Genomic DNA, 25449 nt, shown 5'->3' on the forward strand with positions numbered 1-25449 from the left:
TATACTTTATAATTTTCTATATTCCTTTGGTCAAGGGTAAATTGGAATGGGTGATGCAGCCCTCTCCCTCCTTTTTGCTATGCAGTGATGGTACTGGATAAGATTTAGTAGTTAAATAATTCTTAAAATTATTATGAATGTGTGAAAATTGTAAGGTCTTAGTAGTTCTGTATTTTGTTAGACAAATTTTCTTACCTAAGCAGTCACTGTTGGGAGTTCCTTGATAGTCTAGTGGTTAGGATTCCAGGCTTCCATTGCCATGGCCCAGGTTCATTCCCTAGTCAGAGAACTAAGAATCCCACAAGCTCACAATATGGCCAAAAAAAAAATGAAGTCACTATTTTAGTCACTGATAACCATAAAACTGTATAGAATTTTAATAATTCCTCATTGAAATTTCATTTGGAGGAAAAAGTTTTATCTTAAAATTAGATCTGCAAACTTTTTTTTCTCCTTCAACAGCCTTGTTTTACTAAAAATTTTAAGTACTAAAAGAAAGAAATTCTTTCTAGATGAATTTGTTTTCCTTATTTATGCCATCTCTCTAGTTCCACAATGGTGATTACTATGATACTCTCAAAAGTTTTTTTTATTTAATCTTCAGCAGACTCAATTATTCCATTTTATTTAATATTTCTCCATGTGTTCTGGTTTACACCTCTCATTCCTTTAAAAGTGGCCTTCTCTCTTCCAAAATTTGAAGGGTAATGTTTGTCTATACACTGGTTATAAGTCTGATAAGTGCAGATTCCAACGGGTTGGTTACATACACTTGGAGACTAGCTGAGCTTCTGTTTAATGTGATTGATATTTTCAAAAGGGAGTATGAAGTAAAGTGACATACGAAATTAAGGAGTACAGAAGGGTTTTGTTTTTCAGAGGCACTTTTTTCCCTTCTTTTTCCATCAGATCTCCAGATAAAATTAAATCTTTTACTACATCCTCACTTCCATTAATATCCTCTAGTACCCTCTGACCTCAAGCTCCCAACCAAAGGCCTCCATGCTCACCATTTCATTTCCATAAAATACCCTGATTCCAAAGCTGTGTTCAAAACGTTAGTTTTATGAACATTTGAGTGTTTTATTAAAGTAACTCACATTTAAAGTATAAATGACTGATAGATCAGTTGTGAGTTTATTTAACTAAATAAAATATCTTTCCAGCTTCTCTGCTGTTCCTCTCCTTTAGGAAGTGCACCGGGTCATGGGTCTAACACCTGTAGGAAACGTCAATAGCTGAAAAGAGGAACTCCTCTTCCTAATTTACATGGAGGAACCAGCCACTTTTAATCCACTCTGCTTAGGGGGAGTTAGTGAGGTTAATCACAGGCAGATTCTTGAAGAGATTTCTAGCCTGCTTCTCTACTAGTCCCATCTCTTTGTTGTATAGGAATAATGTAGGTTAAAGTTCTTATAAGTGTTTTTACCCAAAAATTAAATTTAGGGGTACATACCCTTTAGAGGAGGAATTCTTACCTTGGAATAGGTCTTAAGAGATGAGAATCCTCTGAAATTGTAGAATTGTTTGTATATTTGTTTGTGTACTGGCATATGACGCTTAGAAAAAGAAATAACTGCTTTGCGGTTGGAAGTTTCCCCTTTATGTACTAATATTGTTACTTTTAGATTTTTTATTAATCCTCTTGGGTGTGTCTAAAGATGGGCATTAGTAGGCTTCAAATTGATATCAAAAAATGTTCCAGAGATGTAACAGGCAATGTAATCTAAGGACAATATCTTATTTTTAATAAATAAGATATTTGGATTTAGTCATTTGTTTCCAGAGTATTACAAATTGTTTAAATAATTGAGTATGAACAGGTTATCTGTAGCTAGGTAGAAACATTAATTGCAAATAAAAGTAGGTTTTTGTGGTATGGACTCTATATAGTAAATTCCAATTTAAGGACAGTACAGCTGTCATAATCATTTCTTTTCATCTGGCTTTGTCACTTGTCTCTCGAAATTTGACACTTTCCTAAAAGTTAGATTTGCATTTTAAAAACATAACAGGTGGCTATGATGTAGCATTCACGTGTTTTTCTGTAGTTTTAACTTTGACCTGATATGTTGTTTTTATTTGACTCAGTTGTGCATGTTTCCCTGAGGATGGCTAGGTTTATAGATGTTGTGTTTTAAGTAAATTAAAGAATGAAATGCTTCAAGAAATTTTCAAGAGACATAGCAGGAAATGATCTGTGATCATAAACATGAACTGTTTCATGATTATAGTAGTTCTTCAACAGAGAGGCAAAATATGCTGCAGACATTTAAAGATCAAAAGTAGCTATTTATGGTTTTTATCCTAAAATCTTTGACTCTTTGCAAGTCTCTTTAATATTTATTAATCTAGTTAAACACAGAAATATCTCATAAATTCATTTTGCTTCCTGTTTGGAAGCTCTCTTTTATTTTCCAGCTTTTCAGAGGATAAAAAGAGTAACATATTAAAACTTAAAATTATATACATTCAGAGGATTTTATGATATGGAAAGAAAAAAAGTTAAATGACTCTCTACTTAATAAGAAATCCTAATAAGAAAACCCAGAGTAGAGAGGTTGAACAAAGCAACACATGGCTAAAATGTCATTAAACCATTTAAGGAACCCCTGTCAGTGATTGTAGTAACTTCTGAACTTAATTACCTAGTTGAATACGTTTATTCTTCAACCATCTAGCATACCCATAGTCTCTCTTATAGAGAGGAAACTTAAGATTGAAAATACTTTATAGTAGAACAGAAATGTTATTATTGATAAAACAAGCCTTATTAAACTCCAGAGAATTAAATATTCTGACTTTAGGATATGACTATCTTCTGATATTGAATATTGTCCTTCAGGAAAAAAATTTGTTCTTGGGAGTCCTGTTTGATTTGAATGATGTGTTAATGGTTTTTAGATTTTAGTGATAAATTAATAGCAATTAGTCAGTTTTTCTGACTAATCAAGGTTCCTTATAGCTCCAAAATACTATGGGTAAAGTAACTGACTTTCTGTGGTTAATCTTTAAAAGAGTAAGGAAACTCAGGTTTTCTGAGACCCATCTTCTAAAGCCTAGGAAGTGTAGGAAGCAAGTATAAAATATGGGTGGAATGTTTTAATCAAGGGTCTATCACTAGCCATCTGTACAAAATTGAACATGCCATTTACTCTTTAGATCACATTTATCGCATTTGTTGCTTTTTTTTTTTTAAGAACTGTTTGTTGACTGATTTGATATTGATCCATTTATTAGTCAACTAAATACAAATGCGTACTTTATACCAAGATCAGGTGCTAAGAGTACAGGAGTAAACAAACATTATCTCTGCTTTTCTCAAACAACGTTTAATCTCCCTGATAGTGTGTTAATGACAGAGACGTGATGATAATATATTTATGCAAAATGTTTTCCCTTTTATTTTACTTTCAGGGTCCCTTCCAGTCCTGAGGGTTTTATAAGTTAGTGAATTCATATGGTCTTTATTTTAAAATTAACATTGATTAGAGATTGATAACTTAGATGTTTATTACTTCCTCTTCTATTGTGTTCAGTGGTTGGTAGAGCATAAAGAACTTACCAAAAAGTAAGTTGGTCTTAAAGTTTTGAGATTTGGCATTTAAACTCCTAGCCTAGAGATTCTAGAAGTGTAGTCCCCAGACCAGCAGCATCTAGAAACTTCTTAGAAACACCAATTCCTGAGCTTACTCTAGAACTGCTAAATCAGTAACTCTGGAGAAAGGACCCAGCAATCTCTTTTTACAAACCCTCAAAGTGGTTGTGATGAGTATTAAAATGTGACATCTGTTGCCCTGGCCTATCATGAATCTTAAGTACCTCCTTTTATAATGTTGATATGCCTGCAGTCTTTAAGTAGAAAGTGTTCATTCTTCAGTAATATAGGAAGATAATGGTTGAAGGATCTAGGGGAAACCAGATGTGATCCATAGGTGGTAAAGAGGGGAGTAATCATTTCATTAAAAAGGGGTTTGGGGATTTCTATATCAGGTAAGTGATTCTTACCCATATGATATACTATTTGTTATCCCTTTATTTGATGTCATATTCGGGGGTGGGGGTGGTATGTAGAAATAATTTTATTAAAATTTTATTTTTAAAAATCAACTTTTATAAGCCTGCAGATTAAAAATATAGCTCTAAGAGGGAATACTATTTTTAGGATATTGCATTTTAAGAAAGAAAAATAAAATGAAATTTTGTTTGCTTGAAAGCTGTCTCTTTTTAGTACATTGTCCCACTTTAAAAGTAAATAAATCTTTGTTTACAGACAGTCCCTGGGTCTCCGACCCCAATATTCCCCTAGTGGCCCGTGAGATCATGCAGCGAATGATCCAACAATTTGCTGCTGAATATACCTCAAAAAATAGCTCTACTCAGGACCCCAGCCAGCCCAATAGCACAAAGAACCAAAGCCTGCCGAAAGCATCTCCAGTCACCACCTCTCCCACGGCTGCAACTGCTCAGAACCCTGTGCTCAGCAAACTTCTCATGGCTGACCAAGACTCACCTCTGGACCTTACTGTCAGAAAGTCTCAGTCAGAACCTAGCGAACAAGGTATGGTTTGATGTCAAGATCTCCTCTGTCCAATAGAATACTTTTAGTTTGGGGAGAAAAAATGGTATTGGCATGTAGGGCATCACTAATGTGATTTTTAAATTATTCTGGACTCTGCAGTGATAGAGAAGAAGTATAAATTGGCTACCTTACCCATCAGTAGTTCATAGTCATGATTGATGTACCACCTGGGAAAGTTAAGTGCTTATATTGTTACTTGATATTTATATAAGTATTGCATACTTTCCAAAGCATTGTCATATCCATTGTTTTTAAAATCCTTTTGAAAAATTAACTTTCCCCCCTTCCCATCAATGTTTAGGATTAGCACCTACCTGAGAAATAAATACATCTTGTTAGGTAGGAGTTACACTCTGCATGTGAGATCATGAGGCAAAAATATATATTACTTGCATTTTTAAAAAACTCAGGGGATTAGAAATACTGAGAAGATAGTAGAAACACTTGGGTTGTTAAAATATATCCAGTATTTTATAAATACACATACATACACTGTATTTTGAACTAGTTAGAATATTTTCAAAAGGTCTATTGGTGAGGCTGCTAATTAAGTTAAGAGATTGAGAGGGTGTCAGTTTTGCAGAGCAGCTATTTCTTGAGTCTTTGAAAAGGTACTCTCTTAAGTATATTATATCTTTGTTGCTTTGTGATCTCATTTTACCTTTAATTCCACAAAGATGAAGTAAGCATTTCAATTTGGCCACTATTTGAAGCGCTACAAGTTATAGATTAGCGATATCTGTATTACTGAGATTTTATTGCCATAGAAGTCTCGTAAAAGTGAATTTATTGGTGAGAAATACATTTATTTTGCAAAGTAAGTTTAATTCATGTAGGAATCTCTTTGAAAGAACTTTATTTTGCTCATTTTAAGTAGTTTATGAAGTAATGACATTTAATGGGCTGGTTTTAGTTGCTTCTTAAAGAATATTTTTTTGAATAGCTTTCCTTTGCCACCTTTCTCTTTCTGTGAGTGAACAGCAGTCAAAATCTCTTAAGATTTCCCAGCAGGAGACCTTCTAGACCTCCTTTGGTTACCATGTTGTATAAATATAAAGTTATTCTTTTCCGTTTTATAGAGAATTGTTTTCTTTACCACAGATTGGTAGTTTTCATTAACAGTCTATTTGCTCTAAAGGTTGCATTTCAAACTTCAGGTTTACAGTAGGAGAATGATGGCATAGAGGTTGTGTCTAAAATATTAATAATGGAGATTAACATACAAAGATGTACATTAGTCTAATTTAACTTCTTATGGCAAGTGTTATACTTGAAAGGTATGTTGTGTTGACAGCAAGAGAAATTCGAACTAGATGATAGGATTATAGTATATCAACTTCAAATGAAACATTTCTAAAATTATTTTTCCTAACAAATTTTAATGTATTTTCAACTTAAATCACAATTTTTCAGTGGTAGATTTGAAGTATGTTGCCTATAATATGATTAGACTATGAAAATAATACTGTCTTTGGTTGGTAATATTTTAAGCAGTGCATTTTCTTGTTAGGAATCTAATTGGATTAGATCTCTAATGGAATACTTGGTTCTATAAGATTTCAATTATGTTTTTAGAAATATTAGTGGCTCTAAGAGACAACACAGTGTCCTTACTTTGTATGAGTTGAGGGCTTTTTTTGGTTTATAAACTGAGTTGCATATTTATTTCTAACTACCTGAAATAGGGAGTTACAGTGTCCTCGGACAGAAGTCCCAAGAGGGTTCTGTATTGGCGTGGTCTTTAATATAACCAGATAGCAGGCCTCTCTGCCTACCAACTGAAAATCAAAGGCATTGAGTATTCCAATTTCGAACAGAACAGCAGCTTTAAAAGTTATCCGGACTATGAGTTTTCTTTTCTAGACATGTCTACAGGGGGAAAAAATGGCTTTTGGATAGAGCTAAAGTCTTCTATTTTATGTTCTAATAACATGAATTTGTGATTTTTATAGTAAAAGAAAGAAATGATTATTCCCCCAAGGCTCCCATCAGTATCAAGGCCGTGTCATTCTTCTTTCTTTCCTTAAACTTTGCCATCAATTTATAGTAGCTTATTAATTGAAAAACCTTGCCTTTGTAAATATGAGCAAGTAAATTTTGAATCTCTGCTGATTTTCCCCGAAAGTTTGAATCCAAATATACAGACTTTGGCAGATATGTCCCCAATAGTAATTTGGATATATGCAAATTATAAACAGTTAACAACTGATTCATCTTGCATATTATCTTATACAGTATATATGTTTACTATAACTATATAAATTTGTTTTTAAAATGAGTTTTGCATTTAAATTTTTTCTAAATCTAACTTTTATGTACCCCTGATACTTCAGGTAGCCTTAGCTCTTGAGAAATTTGGTTTTATAATTTGTATGACATTATCTCATTAATCTTATATACTTAGATCAAGGTAATTTAAAAAATAACATCTCATAGTTCTATCACAGAGCCTCATATGATGTAAACTGCTGTTTCTAATATCTCACTGTATCTTAACATCTTTAGTGTTATGCTTTAACTTTTCTTTTGTCCTATTAATAAAATGTTTAACCCTTGGAGATGGTAGATACAACAGACTTTGATAAACTTATGTCTCTTGGGGAGAAAAAATATCCTGATCCTATTAATGAATTGGTTTTGTAACTGAAAACGTATGGCTAGTTTTGTCTGTTTAGTTGAGTAAGCCTACTGCTTTGACACTTTTAGCCTATTCAGTTCACATTGCTCCCAGTTTTTAATATTCTCAGGTGTTTCTTTGTGTCTCTGCAGACGGTGTACTTGACCTATCCACTAAGAAAAGTCCGTGTGCTGGCAGCACTTCCCTGAGCCATTCTCCAGGCTGCTCCAGTACTCAAGGGAACGGGTAAGGGACAATATTTATGGCTTTCCACAGTTTTATAGGGGACAGTTTATCAAAGATTGATGCCAGTCTCCCTTGTATGTTTTAAAACAGTCCATTAGAATAACACTCCTATGGTGGGTTACAGTCCATGGGTTCACAGAGTCGGACACAACTAAGCGACTAACACTTATAGGTGGACCGTTAGTAAAATTACTTTTAGTCTGTCAATCAAGTAAAGGCACAATCTATGAAATCTAGAATTGGCAAGTATAGTCAATTTTGCCCGTTTAGTACAAATAGTAAATAATTAGGAATATGGCAAGAATGTCTTTGGGTTTTTTGTTGTTGAGTGTTGAGGAATATGAACCCAACCTAAATAATTCCAGAGTTCACATGTAAAGGCACTGTTTTGTATGCTGAAGTTGTTGAATGAAAGTTGGGTTCCAATCTTTAACTTGGTGTTGCTAATGGAGTATAGGGGCTATTCGTTTTTTCCTTGGCTTGGTTTGGTTTGGTTTGGTTTATTGATTTGAACTGCAATTTTAACTCTTGTGTGGCAGTTCAGAAAATAATTGTGTGTATTTTTTGTTTTTGATTAGATAAGACTGGTTGTCGGTGTTGATAGATAACCATCTTAAGCTTCCAAGACATTATTACATGATCAGTTTTGAGAACTATTACCAGACTAAAGAGGATTTCTAACCACCCAATTTTATAGTGTAAGAATTATCTAATTCTCTCTGTATGTGTACATAGTAGCCATTTTTAAAAGTCATATATTAAGATGCTTAGATGCCATATTGGGAAGGCATTTCATAAAACTGTGTTGTGACCAAAAATGAGCTTCATCTAGATATGAAACATAGTTAATTATTTAGGTTTATTTAAATCTTAGAATGTCAACATGGGGAAGATATTTAGGTATCAAAGGAGTAAGTAGGCACTAAATGGACTAACCTTTTCCAGCTTACTCTTAATTACCTTCAAATCGAAGGATTCCTTTACTGACTTCTAAAATGCTCCCTTTATTTTCTCTAAAATTCCATCATCTTCCTTTTTCTCTCCTCCTTTATTCAGTCTAAAAGTTAACACTAATTTAATTCATTTTGCATAGTTTACTAATCATTTTTTTTCTTAAGCCCTTTTTTCACTATAGTTCATACTATATATATATCTAAGTCATCATGGTCCCAAATCATTTGGTTCCATTTATATATCAAAAAGCTTGAGTTGTGTAAACAAGGACACGTGTAGAAGCCTAAGTGCTGTTTGCATAAATACATCCCTTGTATAAGATTTTCTTTAAACTTGGCCACCAGATCTGTGTACTGTATGGTTGAAATTGCTGTGTTTGTCCCTCTGAATGGAAAGCAAATGCACTCATTGTGGTCGAGTTTTCTGGAAGACGAAAGCACCAACAGTACTGCCTGCCTTTTAGTTGAATTGTCATCCTTATTATATTATTTACTGGTAACAGCAGAGTCCCTGTAGACTTTCGGAAAACATAGCTGATTTACCATTATTTCTGCAAAGTTCTGCTTTTGTGCCTAGCTAATGTAATTATTCCCCTTGGGCATGCTTTAGCAGTTACCAGTTTTATCATTGATAAATCCTTCTCTACTGTAAGAATGAAAACCTTATGAATTAACTTTATGTCAGTAGTTGATTTTTTTTTAAGCATTATTTGAAAGTAACCCACTTAAAATTTCAAGATCAGTGCTTGGTATTTTAAGAAGAAGGTTTCCTTCAACTAAAGAAAATGCTAAAAAATTGTTTCTATAACTCTGACAATAATTACTTTGAATAGAACTTAAGGAACAAAGTTTTTGGGAAAATAAAGGGCAGTTTCTTTAAAGCTTGGATTATTTCAAATGGAAAAATGAGTGGTATTTGTGTATCTGCAACAAATAGTGTTTTAAATGAAGAAATGTGGTAAGTTATAATTTGATGGGTAAAAATTTCATTGCTTTGGTTTGGGGTTCCCCCCCCTACCGTGGGGCTGGTAGCCATATTTTTTTTTCCCAAGCAAAATAAGAAATGTCATTTGGAGTTGCCTGATTTTTGATAAGAACATCAACTTGTTTGTGGGAATAAATGAGCAGTTATCTGTGGGTTCCACCAATGTAAATTGTTCGTTTTATAGCTGATTGTCATGAATGTTGAATATGTTGCATTAAAATAAATAATTTGGCTTACTCTTTTATTACTGTACTTGTTTAGTGGTAACGTCACGTTGGTAACACAATTCTTTGTAGTATGGAGACTTGATGATTACTTTGTAATTAGTAATTAAGGTGCTATTTTCAGACAGTTGCGCGAAACTTTTTCTCCGAATATTTGTGAACCCAACCAGAGACTAGCTGACAGGTTTAATTTTTCTTTGCCCAAAAGCTCCTGGTTTTTTTTCTTTTTCTTTTTTTGTTTTTTGCTTTTGTTTTTGTTTTTTTGTGAACAAGTTTAAAACTAACTGCTGAGACCATTTTTTTTTTTAATTTTAGAGAAAATAAATAAATAACACAAAGTGATGTTACCCAAGCAAGGCGTTCTAATAAAGGAGTGGTCCCCTCACCCATCCCTCCCTACCTGTGCAAGTCCTGCTCACATCAGTTTCCTTCCATCCAATTAGGCGACCTGGGAGACCCAGCCAGTACCGCCCAGACGGACTTCGGAGTGGTGATGGGGTACCTCCAAGAAGCTTACAGGATGGAACCAGGGAAGGTTTTGGACACTCCACATCACTCAAAGTTCCACTGGCTCGATCCCTGCAGATTAGTGAAGAACTACTGAGCAGAAACCAATTGTCCACAGCTGCCAGCCTTGGGCCGTCTGGATTACAGAATCATGGACAGCACTTAATATTATCCAGGGAAGCCTCTTGGGCAAAACCACATTATGAGTTCAACCTCAGCCGTATGAAGTTCAGGGGAAATGGTGCACTCAACAACATCAGTGACCTTCCTTTTCTTGCAGAAAACTCTGCCTTTCCAAAAATGGCACTTCAAGCAAAACAAGATGGGAAAAAGGATGTGAGCCATTCATCTCCTGTAGATTTAAAGATACCACAAGTTCGAGGAATGGATCTTTCTTGGGAATCTCGCACTGGTGATCAGTACAGCTATAGCTCTTTGGTAATGGGTTCACAAACGGAGAGCGCGCTTAGTAAAAAATTAAGGGCTATTCTTCCAAAACAAAATAGAAAAAGCATGTTAGATGCTGGACCCGATTCTTGGGGCTCAGATGCTGAGCAGTCTACCTCTGGACAGCCATATCCCACATCGGATCAAGAAGGAGATCCTGGCTCCAAGCAGCCTCGGAAGAAAAGAGGGCGTTACAGACAGTACAACAGTGAGATACTGGAGGAAGCAATCTCAGTGGTTATGAGTGGAAAAATGAGTGTTTCCAAAGCTCAGAGTATTTATGGGATTCCCCACAGTACACTGGAGTACAAAGTAAAGGAGAGGCTGGGCACTTTGAAAAACCCTCCAAAGAAAAAGATGAAGTTAATGAGGTCGGAGGGGCCAGATGTTTCTGTAAAGATTGAATTAGATCCCCAGGGAGAGGCAGCACAAAGTGCAAATGAATCAAAACATGAGTAGGAATACTGTAGAGTGCCAATTACTGTACACACTGGGTGAGCACTGCTGCGTTGTTCAGCTGTCGTGGCTGCGCCTAACTTCATTTCTGTGACACTCGTTTCTTTGCAGACTTTGCATTGACCTGTGTGTACAGAGATGAAAGGTGCATTCTGAATGTTGCATATTTTAAATTTTTCATGTGCAGTATGGCTCGAGATATTGTTTGGCCTTTTTGCATGTTTCTCTACAAAAGAGAATTGAGTTACCTCACAGAGAACAGATACATGGAAGTGGACTCCTTGCCTGTAGAGCCTGCATGCTTTTCTTTCTTTTTTTTTCCTTAAGTTATATTTGCCTTTATTTAAAAAGAAAAGAAAAAAGCCCCCTTTTAGAAACCACCTGTCGTTTTGGGAGCTTTATCACTGCAAATTGGAAAGCCATCTTATAAAATTATTTACATTTTTTTCTTCAGAGATTCAACTAATTTAAGGGTTAAACTGAAGAAACTAAGGACAATGAACCTTTGAATTTAAGAAATTTGACTGTTCAATGATAAATAATTCTTTGGATCAATTAACATTTTTATGGTTTCCCTTCTCACTGTTAAGTTTACTTAACAAATTAGCAATCTGTTTAGTGCTCACCCAGAGGGGAAGGAGGTGGAAAATGTGCACACACTACCTTCAGAAATGCTTCGGTTAATTACGTTGTAACACTACCTTTGCTGTAATTTCATTTGGGATTTTCTAAGGGTAGAATTTGGTCTCACCCGACAAGTGAGGATATAGCCTTATCTCATGGAGGACGAGCTCCGTTCTTACTCAGGAGCAGTCAGGGTACACTTCATAAAACAATAGAGGATGCCTCATTTTAGCAAACTAAGTTTCTTTGTATTCTTAAATCTTTTTACAGATTTGATCATGTGCTAACTAACGACTGAATGTCAGTTGCAGCAACTATTTTAAAATTTTTAAGATCTGTTTGTTGGGGGGATGGGAGAAATAGGGGGTAAATGTGTGTGAGTAATTATAATAATGCGAAAGTGGTATCTAGATTTTACAGCCTCAGTAATCTGCTCAAATATCCACACAAGTGAAGAATCTGTGTTTGTGGTGAGAGAAAAAAACACAAACCCAAGGTAACCTAATGTGATTTAGGTTGCATTTCACTTCTAACAATAATTCAATCAGAAATCAAGCTCCTTAGCAATTCTTTTTTAACTAATTCAAATACTAATACAAGGTGGGCAGGGATTTTTAGTTTTTAATTTAATTTGTTGTTTTGAACTTTTTTTGGCATCCTACATACTATCCCTTTCTCTACTTTTCTGCTATTTAGCTGATTTTTATGGTTGTTTAGCACACCGTTAGCACAGGGCCTTCCAGATTATGTTCTGTATAAGCACTCCTTAACATCTAAGCTTTTTTTTTTTTGAGATGGGCTTTTAAAATCACACTGATAAGGCTTGTGACATTTATTTTCTACAGTTTCTTGTGCAAGAACAACAGGTAAATAAAGCCCATGAAATTTAATTTTGCATCGTGACCAAATTAAAATTACTCTTTCTTCAAAACAAAATCTACCATACATGACCCTATATTCTTACCTACTGAAAAAGGTGATCAGGCCCTTCTAAATGCTTAACCAAAAACAAACCCCAAAAAGTCATTGGAATTTTTTTGGTGAAATAAAATCAAACTGGGAGCGTTAAGTTGAGGTTAATGATTTCTGATGGATACTAACAGTTTGAGGAGTAGGTCCAGATATTCCCAAGGCATAAATTCTTGCCTGGAAACTTTGGAGCAGTTAATTAGGTTAACGATAGTTTTTCCTTGGCACCCTTTGTGTTCAAAGGTTAGGCACACCATTGCTGTTATTAAAATACACACATTCTTGGCATAGCCTGGGCTTGGGTTCCTCTTTTGGTTTGGTTATTATGTGTAGCAGTTTGATCGGTGGATGACTGAGCCTGTTTCCTCTTAGTTTGCTAGTCTTCTCAGCAGAAAAAGCAGTTTGGGTTCAGAGCAGTGTATGACTCTGCAGTATTTTCTAGCCTAGCTGGAAGTTGCAATAAAAATACTTAATGAAATGTATGGTTTTCATCTGCAGTTGAAGGAAGTAGTAGAAGTTTTGCTAAAAGCAAAGGACTAAGCTTATGAAGGAACGCCTCCTTTGTTCCACACTCGATTTGTCACACACAATTAATTGTAACCATGGTGCCTTTTTGCATGATGTTTGGGGGCATTCTATAGCCCAGCATTGCTGCAGAAAGGTCCTTTGAGCAATTAATTTGTGCTTCTTTTTAATCCCCTCAGAAAGGCATCAATAAGGCCCATTAAAAAATCTGGCCCTAAAAGTTCAACTTTTGTAGAGTTTTACTGTTCAGAGAGGTTTTAATCCCATGTGGTAGTCTCTAAAGTGACGTATGAGTTGAGTTATGTAAATTTTGTCATTGTAGTGTAATGGAGTGATCATTTTACTAACATAAATATTTTCTATGTGTGTTTCAGTGGATGACAATCGAGCAGCAGAAGAATGGTGTGCCTACCCTTTAATGCTGCAGTTTAAATAAGAGAACTTGTATTGTGTCATTTCAGATTGTAGGCTGAGAGTTGTAAATAGTGAAAATTTGAGTACTTCTATTATTTGTTTTGGTTAGAAAGTGAATTTAAAAAACAAACCAAACTCTAAACTTTCTCAGATTAAAAGTCCTGAGACCTGAAGATTGTAATATTCATGTCTGTGAAGCTTTTAAACATTACACTTGAGATCAGTCATGACTTGATATTCAGGTAAATTTTCTTTTCCAAGAAGCTTTTGAATAAGCATATTTCCTCCAAAGGTCGGTTGGTCTCTCTCTTTTTCCTTTTGAGTGTAGATTATTTTAAAGCACTAATTGCATTACATTGGTAACTGCAATATAAAATAGCCATTATTGTTTTGTGAAGCATGGTTGAAATTAGATAGTGGTCCCTTTTAAATTTCATGAGCCTCTCAAAAAAAAAAAACTTTAAAAAAAATACAGAAAGCTGCTGAATATTTCAAAAGATATATATTTTACCTTATTGTAGGTTTTGTAAAGTTAGTTTGTAATATTCAGGTGCACTTTTAATGTTAAATTTTGTGTTCAGAGTTCCATTATACCACGTGTTCCTTGGATGTGGCTCGTCACATGGCTGGCTCTCAGTCTTGGTGCCGCAGTGATCCCGTAATATTTGATTTCCCTCTTGATTTGCCACTATTCTGTATTGGCACTTTCAGTGTAGATATTCTAGTTTGGGGACATCCTCATAAATGTGTAATAGCTATTGGTCCATTCGCATGCTTAATTTCTGCTAATCAGAGTTTTGCATGGCCCAAACAACAGTTGACCATTTTTATGGTATGGGAAAGTATAGTTCACAACTATCTTTGTCACAAAAGCCTTTTCTCCTTTCATTTTCCAGTAGGCAGATGATGACATTACTTCAACTGTATATTATTCAAACTAATGTTAGAGAGAGAGAGTGTATTTAAAATCAATTGCTACATTTTTTTATGAGAAAACATAGATATAGAATAGATAAGCTATGGCACTATAAAGTCAAAAAACACTAATTCTGTGGAAGGATTTCTAGGTGGTATTTTTATCATTAGCATTCTCACTTCTGAAACAGTCATCAAGCTTGACAGTAACGTATTTATCATTTGTTCAGAAGGCTTACAAGTGACTGAACTGTGTTTGTGATGAGCTATACACTTTTTTTCTGTTCCCCAAATACCATGAAGGACAAGGTCTCTCTTTCAGGAAAAATAATTTATATTTGTGTATAATACTTTTTAATGTTAAGTTTGTTGTTATTCTGAAGTTTAGATGTTGCTTGACAAACCTTGGCTGCAGCAGATCATGGATATGAGTAAGGCTTTGTGTGATAATAGGGGTCCTTATGTGAAGTTAATTACTGTTCGGTTCTGGTGAGCAAGCTCAACAAGTGTAAAGTGTATATTAGCTTTATTTGGTACACTTTTACTTTACAATATTGAAGTGCTTTTAGAACTCTGGTTATCTTATATAAACCATTACCTCAATCAATTGGCATTTCCATTCCCCAGCATTTTACCTGAGCTATTTATAAGATGAGCTATATGGGATCAGATAGTAAAATAGTAAGGCACAATGAGAAGTTTAGTTCCCAATTTTCTGGAGAGAACTCTAAATTAGACTAAAAATGACTACCTGCAAAGGCTCATACCATAACTACCTTTTGTCATTAGGCAGTACGTAGCAGCCTTGGAGCTGCTAGTGAGCTGCGTGTTCTCCCCCTGCCCCAAGTAAGCACATGGTGCGAGGCTTGGCTAAGCCTTTGTGACTCTTTATATTTCATTGACCCATAATAGTGACGCTTGGATTCAGTCAGTTATTTTTATAAAACAAATTATTGAGTCAGCCCAGTGTCAGAACCTGAAATTATTTTGAGTAGTTACAGCTGATATGACAGCTCAGTGTCATTTTCTAAGAGCTGTTATCTCTGTAGGTTTAGTTTTGAAACGACACATCTTTCTTTTGTAATTATTCTTTCTTTAAATGCCAGAGTTTGTTTTTATGTGACCCACCCTTTTCTATGTATTCAGGTTGCTGTCGTTGGTGATGGAATATGGCAATAGACTGAATTGCTCTACTTAGTCTTTTATAGGAGACATTAAAAGTTATAGGTTAAAATTTGACCTTGATGAAAATAGCAAAGATTGTTTTCCTTGTTACTTTCCATTATAATTAGGTCTTCATTAATACTATGGTCAGGCCAGTGTTATCAAACTTAATGGCTTTAACCAAACAGCCCATTTGGAAACTTGATTAAGCTATATAAGGATTTTTTTTTTTAATCTAATTGCTTTCAAGCACTACTGAAAAGGAAAAAAGTATAATCGTGGTACAAGGAATGCAGACCTCCAAAGTCATCTTAGTTTTTTTCTGGATACATTCTGTCCTTGAGACTTGAGTAGGATTTGTGAACACGGTGACTGAAGGGAAAATAGAGGAAATTCTTTTCATATTCTCTGTCTCTCATTCCCAAATAAACTCGCAGTTGCTTTTTAAAGAAGCAGACATTGGCCCTGTAGCTGTGTGCCCTAAGTGTTATGAAGGAGATTGGAAGAGGGAGTTGGGAAGTAGGGTGGGGGGGGAGTAAGTAAAGTTGAAGAAAGGATTCTGCCCTATAACTAACTAAAACTGAGTCGCAGGATAGGGCACATGGGACAGTTAGGCCGCCTTCATTTGATAGTCAGAAAAATCTTCTAGATTATTTGAAAAGTGAGAATCAAGACAAATAAATGTTGGCTTGACAGATAACAAAATTTGAGTTAATTCTGCAACTATTGGGGGGGTAATTTTAAGGTTTCCAGTTCACGTAGAGCTATATCAAAAGCCGAAAAGCAAGCACTTTTAGTTAATCGTAGATTTATCGGATGTAGCAAATATTATATCATAATATTTAATCTTTATTGTTTGAATATGAAAATAAACTCTTTACCCCATCTTGAACTGTCACTGAGCAGGTTCAAGATGGTGTTTTCAACACTGGAAATGACCCTACACACATACCAAAAAAATCTAAAGCAGTTAAGACATATTTTAAGATCCATACCTCTTAGACTTTGTAGATTTATCTTGGGAAAGAATTTATGAACCTGTAACCAGTATTAGTGCAGTCTTGGGTTCCTTGTTCTGCATAATTGCACCCTTTCTCAGGTATGTCCTGAAAACATAAATTTTAAAATAATCTCTTTAGAGATTAGATTCTCAGTGGATAGTGTGTAAGGGGACTGGGGTGGGGGGGCGGCGGGAGGGTTGGACACAGGACACTGACACAGTAGAGCAGGGATTTTTAACATACAATCGCCAAATAGAATTTCAATCCGGAATATTTTACCCCCTCAGAAGGAGTTGAATAACATCTCTTATTTGGTGACTACTCGGTGCTACACTCCTAAAAGTCTTTTCTTTCAATCCAGGTAACTTTTCCCTGCTTGGTGGAAGGGTATATAGTGAACTTTACTGTCACTTAGGAAAGCACTTGTCTGAAATGTTTAAAGTACTAGAAAAGGGATAATTCAGCACTTTTTCTGTTACAACACTAAAGTCTTAATTTATCTTCAGAGTCTTAGGTACTGTAAGTTTTAGGGTGATTATTTAAAAATATAAAACATATTACATACTATGGGATCAGATCACATTTATACAAATAATTCTTGTCTTAATTTTTTAAAAGACAATAACATTTTGTACCTTTCAAGCAATTCCAAGTGACTGCCTCATTTTCCCCATTTCATTAAGCATTTCAGGCTGAGAATTTGGAATTTGAGAGGAGGTGAGGGGGAAATTCCCCAAAATGAAAAATTGTGTCAGACAGTTTTAGAAAAATAAATCATTAGGAAAATGGGTAGGGATTCTCTCTCCCTTTAAGTCTTCAGGGAATGAGCAGTATTTAGAATCTTTGGCTGAAATTCAAGCCTTTTTACTGTGTAAATTTTTAATATTAATTCACTGACATGCTTTTTACATCAGAGGACTGAAAATGGATCTTAATGTTTTTAAGTTGTGGAAGGGTATATTTCTAAAATGAGGGGGGGATAATTAACTAGGTTAGTATACCAGCATTAGTAAGTTTAAGGAATTTTAGTATGTAATAGCAAAGTGTTTGATTAAAAGTCTAATCCTATATTGCTAGTCAAAATTAGTTACATTCTGATCTAGGAAAGATATAGTCATTGGATATTGATATGCTGTGCTGTCAGAAAACCAGACTAAGATAGAAACCTTTATCTGACTCCCACATGTTGCTTGTTCTGATGGGATGTATACTTTACAGCAGCTTATTGCTGCTTTGAGAAGAAATGTATAAACTATACATTTGGAGTGTTTGCATATAATTCTTTATAACCTCCACTTTAAACTGTCAGACATTGGTATTTTATCAGTCCACACTGTTAAATAAAGCTAATGTTCTTAGGAATCCAACTTGTACACACTGTTTAAAAACCCTCAGGGACAGTTTACACACTATTCTCACTCAATTCAGGTACTTTGATGCTATTCTTAAACCTAACAGTGACTTGTATTTTTCTGTTTTGCTTTTATTTTGACGTGCTGGTAGCACATCCTTGATGAATGTCAACTTAAAAAACTCAGTTCAGGTATCCAGGTATAACTCAGCCAAACAGATTTTAAAGCTGCATATAACTCTCCAGCACACGGTGCCTCACACTCTTATAGTGGCATTCTATATATTCAGTTATTACTACTGAGCAGATAATATGGGGGTTCCTGTTAACAGTGTATTTAAAAAAACAAAACATGCATAAATGTATAGCCAGCACATGCAACACACATATACACAGTTCAACTATATATTTTTAAATGCCACTAATAGCCAGCACAATTAAATGACATTCCTTGCTGCCTCTGTAAAATATGACAGATGCAGTTCTTCCTCAATGTGGCTCTTGCTTCTTCACCATACTACTACTAAATTCAAGCACTGGTCCTTGGGTGTCTGACCTCTACATTCTAGTTTATGCAATGTCTTTAGAGAATTCTGTGCACTGGCCACTGTGATGGAACCATTGGGCCAGGAGTGCTCTGAGTTTATTAGTAGTGATTCTGCCAAAGTTGGTGTTGTAACATGAGTATGTAAATGTCAAAAAATTAGCAGAGGTCTAGGACTACATATCAGCAGACAGTTTTGTCAGTATATTTTGTAGCCTAGAAGCCCTCAATGACAAGTTTCTGATGTGAAGTTCTAATTCCAGCTTTAGCCTTTGCATCTTTTAATGTTAAGACTTGTCTGCTAGAGATCTTTATTCTTTAAAATTACTTTTGTTTTCTGCAGTACTATCTGTGGTTAACAAAACAGATTATTCCTCTGCTTTAATATTTGATATCTTACATCTAAAAGGCATGCTCCGTATATAAAACCTGAAACCTTTGAAGATACAGAAAACGGCATCTTTCAGATTTCTAGAAGTTTGAGTGTCATGCAACAAAACAGGAACCCCCTTTACTCTTATGGACCTCATTTCAATATACTGTTTACAGTTTGACGGAATTGTATAATTTAATATTTCTCTTGTACTGTAGTTTATATTTATTTACAGATTTTTTTGTACGGTGTGATTTGAACTTTTTGTTCCTTGCTATGATCAATGTTTATGTAGTAGAGCACTTACGATCACAAATTAAGTTCTTTGGTTTGATTGCACTACATTAAATTTTTTTAATGCAGTTCTGATTTTTGACTGGACTAAAATAAGCTGTGTCTTAATGTATGTGATGAGTACTTAAAATTTTAATCCATGTGGTCCCCCCCTTTTTTTTTGCATTGTATGTCAGATGCGCTAGTTCTTCCGTGCATGTGTAAGAGTTAATGGTTCCATTGTATTATTTGACCATGACATTTTGGAGAAACATTCCCAGCTGTAATGTTGTGTATGGTAGTTCTCACTGGATGCTAGACTTTTCAAAACCACTATTCTTCTAATAAATTTTGTTGTGAAAACTGTTTTAAAAGCTTGGTTTCTACTTCTTAAGGGTATAATGCTCTTAAAAAAATCCACAAAGGGGGTAAGATTTCGAGGTACACTATAAATGCACGTGGTAATCAAAGTTTGTTTTTTTTTTTCCTTGGTGATAATTTATTTCCATGAAATCTCTTAGATAACCAGAAATTGCTGCTTCAGTATTTGGATTCGGTACTGCCTTCTAACTGTCTTTACTAATTTGATACTCCCCTACCTCAGTTCTCTGAATTGGATTATTCACTGTTTTCAGCTCAACAAAGTATATTGATAATTTTCGTAATACCTGCTTGCTGAACTTAATTTTTCATAATTTTATTACAGTAAAACTCTAATCTGGGATTACTTGCCAAGAATAATGATTGATGCATTTTTGTTTGCTCTGAAAGCACTGTCAGTCAATTAAGGTTATTTTAGCAGTTCTGATTCTTGGGAGAAGGCTGGTATTTCCTTTTATCAGCATGTATGTCATTCAGCATTAACTTTGTGGTTTTAGAAACTAGGGATATAAAAAAGTTTTTTATTACAGAATGATTTCCATTGTCAGATGGTTAAAGAACAGCTGAATTATAGTGATAAAGATAGAAATGATAAACCAAATGTTTTAGAAAGCTGCTTTTTCAAGCTTGTGATATGTAGTATAAGCTAGTTGAAGTGATTTTCAGTCACTTCTAATGGCATTTTATATTTTTTAATGTTATTGTTGGTCTAGGTTATCTTTTAGTTAATATTTGTCTCATTTCTTTGGCTGCCTCGCTAGCACTTTTCTACCTTCTGGCTTGATGTTTATAAAACTGGAAACTTTGCTGGCACTACAGGCTTGTTCGTTGGCTTCACGTGGCCCCTTTACTCAGTTACGTCATGTGTCTGTAGAATGTTTTTCTGAAAACCTAAGTATTATTTCTTTGTACAAAACTGTGGCTACATGTTTCTTGTCATTATCCATTTTTAACTGGTGACCAGGTCAGTTGTGGTAGGATTTTAATCTGGCATCTCATCAGTGAACTTATCCTAGTGATCCTATCTTCATGTTGATAGCTCTTCAATTATGACCTGATTTTTAAAAAGGACTTATTTCTTCTAACCCAAAATTTTCTCCTCTGATTTTGCTGATACTTTGACATTAATTCAAGAACTCTTAGGAATCAGAAATCACATAAGGGAAATGGTGTGCAAAATGGTCTCTGCTTTCTGAGTTGTGGAGTTATTTTTTCCTCAAGGACTGTGAATTTCTCTCCCAAGACACTTGTATTCAAATGTAAAAACATAACTCAAGTCATAAGATGTTAGATTTTGTATCTGAAATGAGTGAAAATCCTTTTCTTAGCAATGTGTAAAGTCACATAAGAGATAGCTGTTCTTATACTCGATTATCACTTTGTCATTATGTGCTTCTAAGTGGTAAGCATTTAATACAGAATTTTATTCATCATATTCACCCTTTAAGTTGGATGTTTTGCTGTTTAGGGAGAAATGGTAGTGTTGGTATCAAACTGTGTTTGTAACTAGAGTAGACAGGCTTGTTTTCAGAGGTTAGTGGAAAAAAAGTGTTCTCAAAACATTTTTTATTTTGTTTATTTTTTTTCCAAAAAATACTTTGTTTACTTATTTATTGGGCACATGGCACATGGAGTCTTAGTTCCACAACCAGGGATCGAACCCTTGCCCCCCTGCATTGGGACCTCAGAGTCTTAACCACTGGACCACCAGGGAAGTCCTCTGGAAACATTTTAAAAGATAACATGAATATGTAATGAGTGCTTTAAGTCATAATTTGGTTAGAGTTCAGCTTGGAAAGTAAGCGAAAGTGTATTAAAATCTATAGGTATGAAATCTTTGTAGGCATGTTGTTGTTGACTCGTAGTTTTAAAATATTAATTGCACTGTTCTTGCCAATTTTATTTGATCAGCAGTATGGAGTGATATGGAATTATTTGGTAATATAAATTCTTGCAATTTGGTATACTAGAAAGATCACTTGCTTTTTCATCTGTAAAGTGAGAATGCTGTCCTGTATGCCTTTTAGGCCCTATTTAAAACTCTGTGCCTATTAAAACTGCAATTTTCTGTTGAATGTGAGGCAGATACACCAATTGTATCTGTTCAAATATTGAGTAATACGGTAGCAACCCTTTATTGAATACTAGGGTCTTATAAACCTTAGGTCTTATCTTTGCATTTGCAGCATTTTCAAAAAGAACAAAAGAATAGGTCTGAATTTCATTTTAGATGGCTTTTATTTAAAATAAGTCCATTTTGTTACATTTTTGTTATAAACTATGAATGTGATGATCTTTTTGCAAAAATTAACTTAAGCAGTTACTTTTTATTCTGATTAATTTTAAAGTATTGATATGTTCATAATTTTTGTTTCTTTTGTGTGCAGGCTAGTTCTGCTTTGAATGTTAGAGCGCAAAGAGTTCTGGGGCTCATTGGATGCAATTTGTTTCAATCAAAATCAGTCTTTTAACAGTACAGATGCCTGAGTCAGTTTATAAGATTGAGACAAACATGTTATATATTTTCAAATTGTAACACAGGAGGTTTTTGGGGGGAGGTGTTGCATTTTTTAAGTTCATTTATTCAGCAAATCTTTTTTTTCCTAATTCTGTCAAAAGACATATAATTAGTTTTAACCATTTTTAAGTGTATAATTTAGTAGTGTTGTGTATATTCACATTGCTGTGACCACAGGAGGTATTTTATTAACCCACTGATTAAACACTGTTGGTTCCACCCTAATCTTTTATTTTTAAAATGAAAAACATGGAACTTGGGGTCTTTTGGGGACTTGTCCGCTCTCCTAACATATAATGAGTTGCCCTTAACATGATTGCAAACCATTATACTTATCTTTATACCACTTTGGCACCCTTAACCTAGAATTAAAGTGAAGGATTTTATAATTTCCTTTTAGATTCACTTTTAACTAATTAAATCAGCTATTAATTTAGTTTCATTTTTGAATAAATAAATTACATTGCTTTTTAGGAGGAGAATTTAATCTGTATTATGAAATTGCCAGTAAAGAAATGTGAGGTATTTAAAACTTCTTTGTTAAATAGAAATAAGCATTGTTGACTCTGTGATGGAAGAGGTGAATCTTGAAGAGTAGGTAGAGCATCGAAGAGTGGAGAATACTTCAAGTTTAAGAGAGAGAATTTGATGAGCCTGGCTTAAAATCCTAGCCTTTGTACTTTCTTAGAACATGGTCTTGAACAGTTACTGAGCCTTTCTGAACCTCAGTTTTCATTTGAGTAATAGGGGTTTATACCACCCACCTCAGAGATTTGCTTTGAGGCTTAAATAAAATTCTGTATGTACAGTACTTAGCACTATGCCAGGCTTTTTGCAAGTGCTCAATAAATGAGAGTTAGAGAAATCACCTGGTAGTTAATTTAGTGTGAGGGGTAAAAAGAGTGAGAAAATCAGTTTGAAAATTGTGGAGGAAGTTGTTTACATTAATTAAAACTTTGAATGTGAGGCAGGTGAGTTTGTATTAGACCAGGACGTTGTCCAGCCAATCTTGTTTTAACTCTTAACTTGTTTTAACTTTAATCAGAGACATAGAAATGGTAGAACTACAGTTGAAACATGAAATGCTGCTTTTCTGATTGCTTTGTCCTATTTCAGAGAAATGTTATCAAACTACCAATAATTTTTTGTTTCTTTTCAAAGATTAAATAGAATAAAAGTTGTTTGGAAAGTAGATGTTTAAAAAGTATAAAGTTACATAGAATTTATCCTCCTTTCCATTATTTGTAGTTTTTTTTATTTTCAGGGTTGAAATTTTACATGCTTTGAATTTGCAGATTTTTCTTTTTTTGTGGTGGTAGTTTGAAAAACACAGTGTAAGAGCTAGGTGGGATGGTGGAGATGTGTGTGTGCTTGTGTGTTTAATCATCAGACCTTTAGTTTTCCTATAAAAGAATTTGGGGACTACACTGCCTTTTTAATGAGATTCTATTTACACTCTTGCTGAATGGGGGTTCTGTGCATTTCAAACATATCCTAGCTAGCACAGTTTAAAAGTGTTCATTTCAGTGTCTGTTAAAATGACTTGAGACGTTTTCCCCAGGAAAAACCTAGTAGTGTAATTTTAGCTAGATAGAAATGGACTAAGAAGAAAATAATCAGGATAGCAGATTCTTGTGAGGTGCTAGGAATTGGTGAGTCTGTGTAAACCAGCTTTTCAAACTTTAATCAGCTGGTTATAGCTTACTAGTAAATACAAGATCAGGGAGTTCTAAACATTTTAAAAATACATTAAAAAGAAGAAAAGCCAATCAGAGAACATAGCATAATACACATAAATACTGTTTTGTTGAATCTTATATGTTACAATACACATCCAAACTAGAACGTTGTGTATTGAGTCATTTATTTCTTGTTCTTGGCTTCAGAAAGTCTGCTGCTAAGTTGCTTCAGTCGTGTCCAACTCTGTGCGACCCCATAGATGGCAGCCCACCAGGCTCCGCCATCCCTGGGATTCTCCAGGCAAGAACACTGGAGTGGGTTGCCATTTCCTTCTCCATCAGAAAGTCTAATTCTTCTTAAAGCCATTATGTAAACCGTACCTTTCCATCCTTTTTTTTCTCCTTTTGGTACTAGCAATCTCTGTGCCTCCAGGTAGGAGCCTATCCTCTTGCTGTCTGGCATTCAAAATTCCCTTCCGTTCCCTGCCTTGTCAATTAGATTTGAACTCATTTTCTTTGAAAACTTTTTCTTTTCCTTTCTGATTGTCAAAAATGTTTCCTCTTCCCTTTTTAGTTCCTTTGAAAAAGGAAAGAAGGAAAAAGGCCTTTGAAAAAGGTCTTAGGAAAACTATTATCACTACATAGTAATTTATTCAGTTAGTTTATTCATCACTTATGCCTGAGATGAGCTAAGCCCCAGTTTGTAGGCAGTGAAACCACCATGTTAAAAAGGCCAAAGTCCTGGACCTGTAGACAGATCCACAGTCTGCTGGAAGATGTAGCTATGTCAGCTACCGTGCCACATGAATGCTGTTTATGAAAGAGAGACAAACTGTGAGAGTAGAGTTCTAACACAGCACAGGGAGAAGGTGCTAAAGGAGAATGGACTGTGAGCAGTGGGAAGTTGACTGAAATTTTATGCAAAAAAAGTGACAGGATCAGATTTGGGCTTTAAGAAGACAGCAGTTCTGGGTGATGTACAGCAAACTCTACAATGAGGAGATTTAGTTGCAGGGAGCTTACAGTGTAGAGTTTTCCAAAGGAAGTCGAATCAGTATAGATGACGTGGATTGTATATTGGAAGCAAGAGAAGTGACAAAACTAGGGATAAACATTGAATAAACATTGGGATAGTGTTAAGTACCTAAGTTGAGTACACGTGTGTGCATGTGCATATATGTTTGCTTATATTTTGTCTCCCAGCCTTCCTAAACAAAACCTTGAATACACAGATGATTCTGCATAGTTCCCCTCACTCCAGTGTATCTCCAACAGTAGCCTTGAGTGTTTCTGGAGAAACATGGGGTAAGGGATGTTTATAAAGCAGTATTTATTCCAAGAGCACACTCCAGAGAATGGTAGCTGAAAATAGTTTTCTTATTATACTTTAAATTCTAAAATGTATATACCTCCTCTAGCAGTCATGAAGTGAACAAATAAGAAATAACACTAAAGTTTGTATAAGATACCTTAGGAATCGTTTTAAATCTTAAATCCTTTTACATTTTGCAAAGTTGTCTATGTCCTTTACATAATTGGTTAATACTTAGGAGTGCCATCATTGTGTCAATTTTAAGTGGTTTATTGTATGACACCAAAAGTAGAACTTGCCACTTTTAAGGATTATACCACAGATTTATATGGTTTCAGGCATGGAGACAAAGAACTGCAAGAGAACATGAGAAAAGATACAGACGATCC

At 34.8% G+C, this 25449-nt stretch overlaps 1 protein-coding gene across 16 annotated transcripts in view; it reads left to right on the forward strand.

Moving 5' to 3' along the window:
• LCOR (ligand dependent nuclear receptor corepressor) overlaps positions 1–25449 on the forward strand; it is a 133971-nt gene that overhangs the window by 86528 nt on the left and 21994 nt on the right. For 14 of the 16 annotated variants that reach the window (XM_044935039.2, XM_044935040.2, XM_044935047.2 and 11 more), the window contains 2 exons: positions 4274–4561; positions 7352–7445. The exons of 1 other annotated variant lie outside the window; for it this stretch is intronic. In XM_044935039.2, the coding sequence (XP_044790974.1) occupies positions 4274–4561; positions 7352–7445 (382 nt within the window). Of the gene's footprint in view, positions 1–4273; positions 4562–7351; positions 7446–10050; positions 19537–25449 lie in introns of those variants that run through there. One more of the 16 variants, XM_044935054.2, reaches the window with a different exon arrangement.

Source organism: Bubalus bubalis, chromosome 23, assembly GCF_019923935.1.
Source record: "Bubalus bubalis isolate 160015118507 breed Murrah chromosome 23, NDDB_SH_1, whole genome shotgun sequence".
In the NCBI taxonomy this organism is placed as follows: domain Eukaryota; kingdom Metazoa; phylum Chordata; class Mammalia; order Artiodactyla; family Bovidae; genus Bubalus; species Bubalus bubalis.